This window comes from Opisthorchis viverrini (genome assembly GCF_000715545.1).
Source record: "Opisthorchis viverrini unplaced genomic scaffold opera_v5_244, whole genome shotgun sequence".
Taxonomy (NCBI): Eukaryota; Metazoa; Platyhelminthes; class Trematoda; order Opisthorchiida; family Opisthorchiidae; genus Opisthorchis; species Opisthorchis viverrini.
In genome coordinates, this window is record NW_008751900.1 from 763,301 (window position 1) to 774,868 (window position 11,568).

At 45.2% G+C, this 11,568-nt stretch overlaps 1 protein-coding gene across 1 annotated transcript in view; it reads left to right on the plus strand.

Moving 5' to 3' along the window:
- T265_08903 (hypothetical protein) overlaps positions 1-11,568 on the plus strand; it is a gene marked incomplete at both ends in the record, with an annotated part of 70,436 nt that overhangs the window by 52,063 nt on the left and 6,805 nt on the right. Inside the window, one exon of the mRNA XM_009174831.1 lies at positions 836-1,034. Within this exon, the coding sequence (XP_009173095.1) occupies positions 836-1,034 (199 nt within the window). The remainder of the gene's footprint in view (positions 1-835; positions 1,035-11,568) is intronic.

Here is an 11,568-nt window from a genome sequence, read left to right on the forward strand (position 1 = left end):
CTTGTGTGTTGCCCAAATCTGGTCACATTGTGCAAACGCAGTTCATCAACTCAGATGAGGATCACTCGTATGTGGTCTCGGGATTTTTACCCTACCCTTTCTCCTTATCTCTTTCCCTCCCTCTCTCTCTGCTTTTCCAAACCCAACCGTTGTTAGTTTTTTTAAATTGTTTTCGGCATTATTTCCTCTTCTCGTCTGAGGCAGATGCTTCACTCTATTATGCTTTTTCCGCTATCAGCTAGATCAATGGAATCTCTTTTTAAGGAGAACCTCCATTTTGCACGTTAGCACCAGTCTGTGACTGCTACCAACTATTCATTGATTGGTAAACCACTTAGATTCATATCAGTCTATTTATTTCCTGTTGTCTGTAACCTGATCCCTACTGCGAGTCACTTGCTCCAGTTGTGTACACACACACATGCAAGCGCAATCTCAGAACTGATAAGATTCTTTGATTGAAACCTGGCGACCACTTTTAGTAGTTCTCGAATACGTTAAAATTAATAAGTTAGGAAACTAAACAACAGTTCTTCCCATAGCATATTTTTGTGCTGTCACCACCATCCCCAAAAAGGAAAACTCTTGAATCAGTGTTTTGTTTTGTTTTTCTATCAGGTGATAATAAAGGCTTTGGACAGTATCCTCCTGCTGCACTTCGTTTTCGGTCGGATGGTTGATATCGAGTACTGCTGTGTGGTTTCAAAATATATTTTGGTAGCACAGTTCTAGATGGCTATGGGCTGCCTCGAGAATGTGAGACCTAATTAAATTGACTGGACGCTGAACTGACAGCTGCCTATTTTCAGTCTCTTTTCTTTTGCTCTTATATCAGCTGGTGTTCCAATCTGACGGTATTGGATGTGTCGTGGTGCGCCGTCGGTGATCGTGGCCTAACAGCCATCGCACGCGGTTGTAAAGGCTTACAACGGTTTCGCGCTGTTGGTTGTCGTGAGATTACCAGCCGCGGTGTTCAACAACTGGCAGAGCGTTGCCATGGCCTTATTCTTCTGAATTTGAATTATTGTGGTCAGGTAAGTGGCTTTGTCCGCTGCTGCCTCATCAGCTGTGGACTGGGGCAGTAATTTTTCTCTCCTGTTCACTGTTCTAAGTTGGCGACTGCTTTAGTACCAGTAGTCCAAATCTACCCGGGAGACTTATCAATTGGTGCGTTCTTGTACGTTACTGATTGACACCCGATGGTGTTTTTCATTGTAACCACATGCAGTGCGACATTTGTTCACCGGAACCCGGTGTGCTGGCAACCGCGGATACTCGCTTCAGTTGTGTACCGATACATGAATGATCTCCTCGAGTGAAATCACACGATGATATCCGCATGTTGTCACAGACACCCCCTTGATTGGTCGATGGGAAAGCGAATGCTACGTTCGTCACCAAGGAACTGGACCTCACCGTGGTTTGACGGTTTGTGTGCCTTTGTGGTCCGTTAAGATATACTGGGGCGTGTATGACACTCTCAGTCACTCACACCAGGTTGGTCAATGGATAGAAGGCTGATCAACACAATATCGAAACCCTCGACACTCGGTCTATCTGGCTGATTTTAATGTTCGTACTCTGAGGCAAGCGGGCCAACAACCTTGCTCTTGCTGTCACACTGGACACGCTTGACATTGATATGTAGTGCGTACCCGACACAATAATTCAGGATGCGCAGCATTGTCCAATCGCTCTCCAATTGTTTCCAGTTGCGCACCCCTGGCAATGCAGAGACTGCTGGACAGGATGTGCAGGCTTTGGTGTCGTCACAAGTTACCCGTTAGTAGTCGTCTACGTGCGCTTCGTCTGGCAACGTCCATGAAGGATTCGCACACATACCTAGACAGATGCTTACGCCAAAACCATCAAAGACGGGTTTTATGACGACTTGAATGTCTCAGGCGGCTAAATATACCCATTGCAGTCATGAGAACGAAGAAGGTAGCGAACAAAACTTGTTTTCTGTGATTGTTCATCTTGGCTAATACATCACAAATTTATATGGTAGCAGAAATCACGTGGAAAAAGTTAAGATCGGGGCTACACTTTAGATGTATTAGCCAAGATGAATAATCACAGAAAACAAGCTTTGTTCGCTACCTTCTTCGTTCTCATGACTTGAATGTCCTGTCATGGCTAGCTAAAAGCTCAAATGTCGTGTATGTTGCCGGAGATCTGGATGCACAAGTGACCAAACTCAGCGCACCTAAGATTCACTGTGATAGCTGGTTGACGTGGATTGGACTGGGTACGTACGGACAACGGGGATCAAGTACTCTAGCTATGTGCTGAACGCTGGCTGATTTTATACAGTTCCACCGAAATAACCGAAGTCGTGTGGATACTTAGTGTCCTCCAACGACGTGGCAACCACGAACCCGAATTGATCACATCTCTATCAGCTACCGACGGCTTGTATCAATCACTGACTACCGCACGTTTTTTGGAACACATATGGTTCCCGACCAGGCGCTCATCCGGAGTCGATTCTCCCTTCGTTTTCCGGGACCGTGTAATGTGCGAACAAACCGCTTGGCAACTGAAAGACTAGCTGATGCGGATATTAAAATAATTTACCAGAATCACCTGGAGTCTCTTCCGGCTGCTCTACTATCAGATGTGGATTCTAGCAGACATTTGCAGTCGATGGACACACCCTTGGCAAGCAGCTTTAGCAACCCAGCATCGAGGCCCACGTAACTACGATTTCAAATCTTCATTGAAGTCAGCTGATTAGTGCTTTAAACATAGTCTCTGTTGGTATTGTTTTACGCAGATTTAAACGTCATGACCCATATCAGGTCAGGCAAGTGGAATATACAGTCACTGGTCTCCAAAATGTCGTGGAATCCTGTTGGCTTCATGATTTTGTTTGTCTGTTTGTCTCGGCAGTGCGTTGAATACTTTGAAAAACCACCGTCAGTAGCAGTTTCCGCACTAAAGTGACCTGGATTCCAAAAATCCGCTTAGTGGCCGTAAGCACCGTGATGGAAGGCTGCGCGTGATTTGGACCGGTTTTGTGAAAGGCCAGACATGCTTCTAATAAAATATCGTAAATGATGACAGGCGCCAACGGCACCGTCCTCTTTTCAGTCGAGTATTTCGAGTGCATGTGGTCAAGTCCGGTACGGCTGAGACTAAATGGTGTTCAGTGCTGCAGTCTTGTTTGCACTGTTTCGAACACCTATCGTGCAATCAGATGGAATCAGTCGATCGAATAACCAGATAAACGAAGTCGGAGTTAACCAGCTGATCGGTGATATGTTGCTCATATCTTTGTGTTTAAGTGAGCGAACTTTCAGGATCACTGACTGCCGCCGATTCGAATGTGATCACCAGTTTACGAGATAAAGCACGAAATTAAATCGCAACATATTTTAACGGTCCATGGTTTTCTTCAAATGGGATATAGCATTCACAAACTTTCCTATGTAAATTGCATCCAAGTCGGTACTTGAATGACGCTTGGATCCGTTGAACTTGTTAGATATAACAAATCAGATGTGTTTGTTCGCCGAATATCGGTACAACACTGTTGGCTTGCGTGTAGTATACTTACCGAAGATAACTTGATGCATTGTGTAGTGTTGGTGGAAATACGTATCTCTGTGAATGATCCTCATTCTCAGTTATGCGCGGCTAGTCAGGAGATAATGCAGCATTTTCATAGATGTGGATGCGAGAGCTGTCCCTCATAGGAAGGCATGACGCCACTGAGCTCGAATACGCCGAAATGGTCACGTACTAAGTCTAGCCATTGCCTTTCATCATAATAATTGTACATGTTTTCGCTTACCTTGGCTACTTAGCGTAACCGCTAGACCCGCATCTATGCGTGTCGCTGATTTTGAGGCCTCGATTATGTAATATGGCCTAATCCAGCAGCCAAGTGGTACAGACTTGAGGTCTAGATTTAGAATTTAATCGTAGCGACTATCTAGTGTGTGGGTGGAAGCTTGGTGCCAAATCCGCTCCTTGGGAACACTACATCACAACTTCAATTCTGCTTCCTTCTACCGATATTCTGTAGCTTAATAGAAACAACTGTTTCGTTGTCCCTATATTAGCTTGGATCCATCCCATACTAAACCACAGTAGTGCCCTCGCCAACTAGGAGCTCGGTTCTTTTGACACCCTCTATCAGCTCCCATGCTTGCGTTTGTAAACCGATGCCTCCACATCCCAGACACACCCAACGCTCCGAAACCGTCCTTTTCTTGGCCTGTCATACAGCTGTGTCTGTCATACAGGTTTGTGCCTATCCAACTCATCATTCAGGCCGATGTATTGCCACCCTTCTTCACTTTCACAATCATGTCTATACTATCCGAATACATAGGTGACTAAGACAACTGCTGATGCGATCTGATAATGATGATGTTCTGGCTGAGGACTGCAAGGTTTACTGCGCGGCGTCGCTCCCGAACAAATATCTTCCAACCCACATCCAAGCAACACACCGCCACAAAGCCGCCGCTCCCGTCTTTGTCCTCTGAACAGTCCATTGACCCTAACTCCTCATCATCCATTTATCTCAGTGTGCCTTGCCTGCCCATCCACATTTGTCCTACCTTGTCAGTATTTCCGTCCGCGACCCGTCCACGAACTCTTTCTGTTCCATGTCATCCTCTTCTGGCCCTCGACGATTTGACGTCTCTTACCTCAACTAGTTGCATCACTCCTAAAAAACTTCCCTACCCTTATGCTCCACCTTCTTTCATGGATTCAGGCCTCTTTTCCTCTCAACCCTATACCCACAATCTTAAGTACACTTCGGTCAACCCTGAACACACGCTCCACAAACCTTCGTGTACTACAACTCATCCCTGTCAACTTCCCATTCCTGCCGTTAGTGATGTTACCAACTTTGTAGTTAGCACGATTGGCCCGCCACTAAACTTACCAATATCATCAACAGCATACACAGAAAACTAAAAAGAAGGCAGCTTTTGTCGAACACCTGTGCCGCTGGCTCAAGCTTGTCCTGGTTGTAGCATGCATTCTGATGCATTCTCTTATAAATCTAAAACACCAATTATAGCATAGTAATAAAAAAGTACTGTCGTGTGTAGGTTAACAGAGACTCAGTAAATGCACGCCGTGTGACGCCTCTGATGCAGTTCATTTTGGAACTAGCTATGACTTTAGTCATTTAGCTTATGTCCGCCCTTCATATTCGCATATGGCCACACTCGTTCACACCGACCGCACATCGCCATGCCCCACTATCTCCACCTAAATATCTATTATCATTTTTGAAATCGGGTAGTGTCGCTTCACTACAGTAGCTAGAAATCGCAGTCACTCTTAACTCTTTGCTATTTCAGGCGGCAATCTAACTTGTGGTGTACCTTTTTGATCTTTTTTCGAATTTCGAGTCCCCAATATAGATACAGCTGTCTTATTGCCTCGTGTGAATTGCAGCAATGAAGCATCCTATGCCTTCAATTGACCCAAGAATATCCTTGTTCCATACTGGTCTTTCTCACGATTCCTTAACCGATCCCCATTACCCTAACAACTCTAGCCGACTCATCCAAGACGCTCATGTACGGGGATTTCCACGAACCCAATTACGACTTCCGGATGACAGTATTGCGACTACCATACCCAGTCTGATGACTTGCCTGTGGTTTACCATATCTCTACCTTTTCCCGACCCAGCATGTTGCACACACCCACAAGACCGTCCGCTGAATTTGTGCTAAAACTCCCAAGTACTGGCTACCCTATTGTACTGTCTGATCGTCTATCCGTATACCCACTAGTCCTTTCACTATCAAGAGTCAGTATGTCTGTGAAGATAAAGCCTCGCCGAGCCGACTCTCAAAAAAATCCACCAAACGTAGGAACTACGATGGATTCCTTGGTTTTGTTTGGCCCGACATCTGGTGCAGCAATAGGAGACTTTCCTCGTGAATCCGGACTACCTGCCCCATTTGTAGTTTGTGCAGATGACAAGATAATTATTGTTCATATATTTTTGCAAAATGTTTTCCAACCCGATAAAGGAGAAAACACGTGGAGAAACCAGTCTCCACAAAACTTCTCACAGAGAAATCATACTGAGCCTCGACAGCCATTAAGAATATGAATTCCGTTCCAAAAGTGAATTCTGGTGCTTCATAAGCATCCCCGTGGCCGACCCGTTTTTCTGACATATGTGGGAAGGCTGTGTGCGCCACCATCCCCCCACCGCACCAGGTTGGTGTACCCCGTGAGACGCTTTTAGAAACCGAGCCGAACACTGACGTACCATTGGCTTTCCCATCGACCAATCAGCGAATTTTCCGCAACAGCCTGAATCTGTCGCCTCATTTCAGTAAAGGGTCAGGTAAATCCTTTAGTGTTCTCGCCTTACGTCACTTATGGACTTACGCAAATAGGTTTTTTTTTATTTTATCCGTCGTCAAACGTCATCCTCTCGATATCCGTCACCTAAATCGGGTTTATTTCGTCACGGAGATCACGTGGCATTGTGTATGTTATCGTGAATCTCTATGTTACTACCACACCGTTGCTGCTGCAACTTTGGCCAACGGTTGTAATTGTTTGCTGATAAACTGGAGATGTTCGTGTCAGCTCACTTCACCGATTATGCGGCATTCATACTCATCTGACCGTACCTGTTGGAGCATATCGTTTAACGCTAGTAAGGCGGAGAAAAACTCCAGATTATCGATTCGCATCATCATTCATGGAGGATATTTTATTTTCGGAAGTACGCACACTGCACGGTGGATTATAAACAACGGGTTTATTTCACTAACGGAACGCAATGAATGTGACCGAACTTGGACATCGTGAACTAGAATTAACACTCATTTGCAAACAAATTTAGTTTGGCGAGAGACTCACCTAGAACCCAGCTAAATCTCTCGTTTGTGATGTTTCCAGGCAACTGAATGTGCTGCACAAGGCTACACGCTGACAGAGGAACTCAACTTTACCCACCATGCTTCACAACCAGTGCGTACGCTAAGTTTCACTTGACGTCTGATGAATCGCCGGGTTGAATTGTGTTCGTTACATGCAAGAACCCCTCTCCCCGTAAACGACCAGTGCCACTGTTTCGTCTGATTTCCAGTGCTTGAGTAGAACCGGCCGTGACGCATTCGAGACTTCGACATTGTGCAAAGATGTGGTAATCTCATTTGAATGTGAATTTATATTCGACTGTAAAACAGTTGGAAGATGGTTCAGGAGGTTGTCATGACAAATTCGTTTAACTTTGAGCATTGCGAGCCTTTCAGTAGCTAAGTTATCCTCCTGTCTTTGATGCAATCCTGAAATACGAAATGAGGAGCGACTACCGATGAGGATGCGTTTAGAATGCAAAGGAGCACCCAGAAGCAGTGATAGTAGAAGATTTATCCATTCCATCAGTAACTGGTGATGATGTGACCAATCTAAGCCTGGCTGGCGTGCTGTCGTGGGCTGCCATATTGCCGGATGATTTTAGTTATTTCGGAAACTAATAGTGCATAAAAGCAGTCTGAAATCAGCGCAGCTGAAACAGTCCCTCGAGCTTGTTGATACATAGTGATTCCAATCCAAATCGACCACACAATAAAGTTTTAGACGCGTTTAGTCTGAAACGACAGGGGGCAATCAAGGTGCCATAAGTTATCGTCCATGGTTTCAGAGCTACAGTCTTGGGACGTATGCGGACACGATAAACAAAAAACTACCAACTTGTGTATTTTGAGATTCTTTCCCAGACGTTGCCTTCTAAACCACGCAGAGGCCCTATCAGTGGGTATCTTGTCAAGCAGTGACCCTTTCCATATTAAATTGAAATGTACCGACCCTTGCGTGCTGTCACAGGGTGCACTGACTTCGTTTTACACGGTAGAGTCACAGCGCATACAGATGCTCACGTAGGTATATTAGTCTATATTTCCGAACTCTCTATGGTGTTTCGGAGTGAAACAGCGACTCAAAATCCCGAAGCAATACCTAGAACATTGCAGGTACACAACGTATACTGAAGCTCTCTCTAGAGCGGACTGTCAAATAACTGGACAATACAGGCCGCATAACCCAATGTCAGCCTTTTTCAAGAACATCGTTCCTTTTAAATGCGCATTCCGTCGGTAATATCAGTGTTGAAATTGGACACAAAGGGTTGGAATGCAGCCTTGTGGAATCTCATTGGTCATAAGGGAGCTTTGAAACAATTAGAACAATTGCTTGCACTTTCTTACGCGACCGGAGTTTTAACTGTGGGGGTTGAGGGGCATATTTGAAAACTTGGGATCTCCGAGTGTGTAGAACAACTAAATCTGAACTTGGGGAAAACCACAGTTTTTGTCGGTGGTATGTTGGCGCTTCTCAAGAATCTACATAATGTGAAGATATGATGAATTCGCTCTCTAGCTGGGTGAAACCTTGCCCGCTGCTCTCAGATTTCCGTCTCACGTACTGGAGTTGGGCGTCGCAGTGCTACTAAATGCAGTCGCGTTATGACGCGTTGAGCTGCTTCTTCCGTGATTGGAACATTTGCATGCCTTTTTCGACTAGATATGTGCTGCTCGATTGGCCCAAGTTGTCGAATCTAGTTAGGGTAGAACACAAAGATACACTATCGTTTTTATGTAGATCTGGTGGAAACTCATCCGGTACGGCAACCGGATGACTGTTCAGGGAAGAAACACATCAGTGCTTCACCAATTAAAGGAGGATCTAAACACACACGAAATCTCAAAATGAACAGCTCGAATAAAAGACAGATATAGAGGCAGAGAATCAACCGGACTGTTGTATAAAATATTCTATCCAGCGGTCTAGATACTACATTTTATTGTGTACTGGATTTTCTTTATTACACTACATCAGCTCACTCGCAGGTATCCTCGGTTTAGTTTTCCGAATTAGCTGGAGCGTCTTCTATGCATTTCCCGTTTTACCAACTTGTTCCATTTCTTGAGCTGGTTCCACCACGTCTCTCCATCCACGCACAAACTGCGTAGGAGTTGACGCCTAACAAACTTGGCAGAAGGTGACGAAGACAGTCCAGTTGTTAGTATGTTCACGTTTGGAAACCACATGCCTAGTTTCAAGCATCACGTACAGTGACTATTACTCCCCCAGTTCAGATTACTACCTTCGTAAATGGCTGTTTTTAGAACACAATAGGCTTCCATATTCGCCCAATATGTGGCCTCAAGAATCTTCCAACTGTCGAGCGCGAGATTTGCTCCTTAGGCTTTTTCCGGAAATTCGCCTATAATCTATATCGGACAAAAGCTTGGTTCGAGTGAACACGCATTGTAGAACAATTAACAATGAAGGTTTGAGGCTCACCACGGGTTGCCAAAGGCCACATGCTCGATTTGGCTTCACGACCGTTCAGCAGGTGGCATGACGGTGTCCGCTGTGCCTGTACTGCTGAATAACAACTTGTGGTTACCACACAGTCGTAAAAGACGTTCATCGTTATCATTGCGCCTTGGGTCTGTATCAAAGTTATGACCAAATCACACGTCGCTTCAAAAGAGCTCCACTACCTGCGCATTGAAATCTGCTGTTAGGGCTATATCGGAACTTTTCCTGGTGAATAAAACAAGGGCTACATCCCTATAGAAAGGGTCTTTCAAAGGATCATAGCTACGGTTAGCTGGTGTATAGTCTGAAACAATCATCATGGACAGGTGCATGCCTCTACAGAAGTAAACGGACGAGCAGCACAGAAGCGACTGTTTAGAAGTATTCAATCAAGTAAGGAACCATCAACTCGAAAGCCGAAACGTCTGCGTACACCGGCGCCGTGAGTAAGGTGATCGGATTTCTGGCACCACGTGACAGCCGATGAGGCATTGATATACGTTTGCTTATGCAATTCATGGTTGTACATGGGCCGAGATACTTCCAGGCATTCGACCGAAAACAGGAGGATCATTAGGTCCCTCAACTGAAGCATATTGCTAAAAAGCCTGACCGCAGGGCAGCGGTTGTTGGCGTTAAGTGATCACAGTAGTCCAACTTTTGGGAAACAGGTTGCCACCATTTCTCCGACCTGGGAATCAGGAGGCTGTGTTTATCGGAGACTCCGTTGATACCACACGATCATCCTATGTTATAGCCCATCGGATCGCTGTGGTGCGTAAACCGTCGCAGCACAATAAAGTTCAGTCTCTTCGTGACCTTTACTGTGCCCGAATGAAACGTTCTCGCAGCCTTGGGTCTGTTGGTCTACATGAAAAGTTGTTTCAGCGCCAGTAGTCTGAGGGTTGAAATTTCCGGTCAAACCATCAGGATGTGCACAACTTTCACGGATTTCTGTAACCCGTGGTGACGACAACATTTCAGGACCTCACCAAAGGGCTGGGTATACAACACCTCAGTACGCACAATTCTACTACAAGGATGTGAAGCCTGGTTGTCTGCGTGGAAGAGGACCAGAGACTACCGTTTTCTATCACCGGGTTCCTACGAATCATCGTCCTTATCTGGTGGGAACAGAGCATTAGCACCGGTGAGATTTGCCGCCACTTAATTTTGCAATATAACCACGTCCGTAATTTTCTGCTGCATTTTTCAACTGACCGCAGGTGGAATGCAAATTTCAGTGCTTCCTTTCAAGTGGCCTAACCAATGGGAACATGTTCTGTATCACACAGGATTTGACTCTCATAATTCGCTCATCGAAGGTATTCGATTCGATTGTCCACATATGTTGATAGGTGATCTCGGTTTAATCACGCTACTGACCTCTTCTAAGTAGTGAGGATTCCTTGGGGTTTCACCATAGATTTCGCTGTTAAATGTTTTCAATCCGGTCGAGAGCCGGAAAGCTGTATTCTTCCACGTGAAATAGTCGGAGTGCCACGTGGATTTCAGACATTTCCTTTTAGTCTGTTGGCAATGAAACACGTACTAGTTTTTCCAGATGACAAGATTCCTTGGTCATGGGTGGCTCGGAAGTGGGGACTTCGTGCACTTGTGTAATGTGTCATATGCCACTTCTACTAGTGAGACATTTTTTCAAGAACGCGACAGTGACTGTGTATTGAGGCTTAAATCTGTTGCAATGGCTCCAGTGGTGGCGCAACTAGGTCACTTTTTCCCACCACGTAACCACACCATCATGAGGTCCGCGTGTTAGAATCGATATCTGCTAACGTGACTGAGTTTAGGCCTATGTGATCTATTGGTGATCACTATCGTACCGTCTTAATCCGTACTGGGATGTGAGGTGAACTAGAGGACGGTATAAATGACTCTAATAGAGTAGCCTATAGAGTATTCATGTCGCCCATATGTGCTGTTTGGTTAATCCTGTTGGAATTGAATGACGCACCGCGCTCGGCCAACAGCACAGATTAATTCAAAAATGATGCCATCCCGTTCAACACCAGCTACGTCAACTCGCTCCCTGGTCTTTGATCCAAAACGTTTATGTTCAGATACATTGGATGATATGACACAAAACTGACCTTAACATGGCGTTTTCTGTTCTTTCTAGTACTCATTTTCTACCCGTTCTAAACACACATGGTTTTTGCTCGTTTTTTTTCAAGTGAGCATTGGCATGTGTTGGTATGCTCACTGACATTATATATA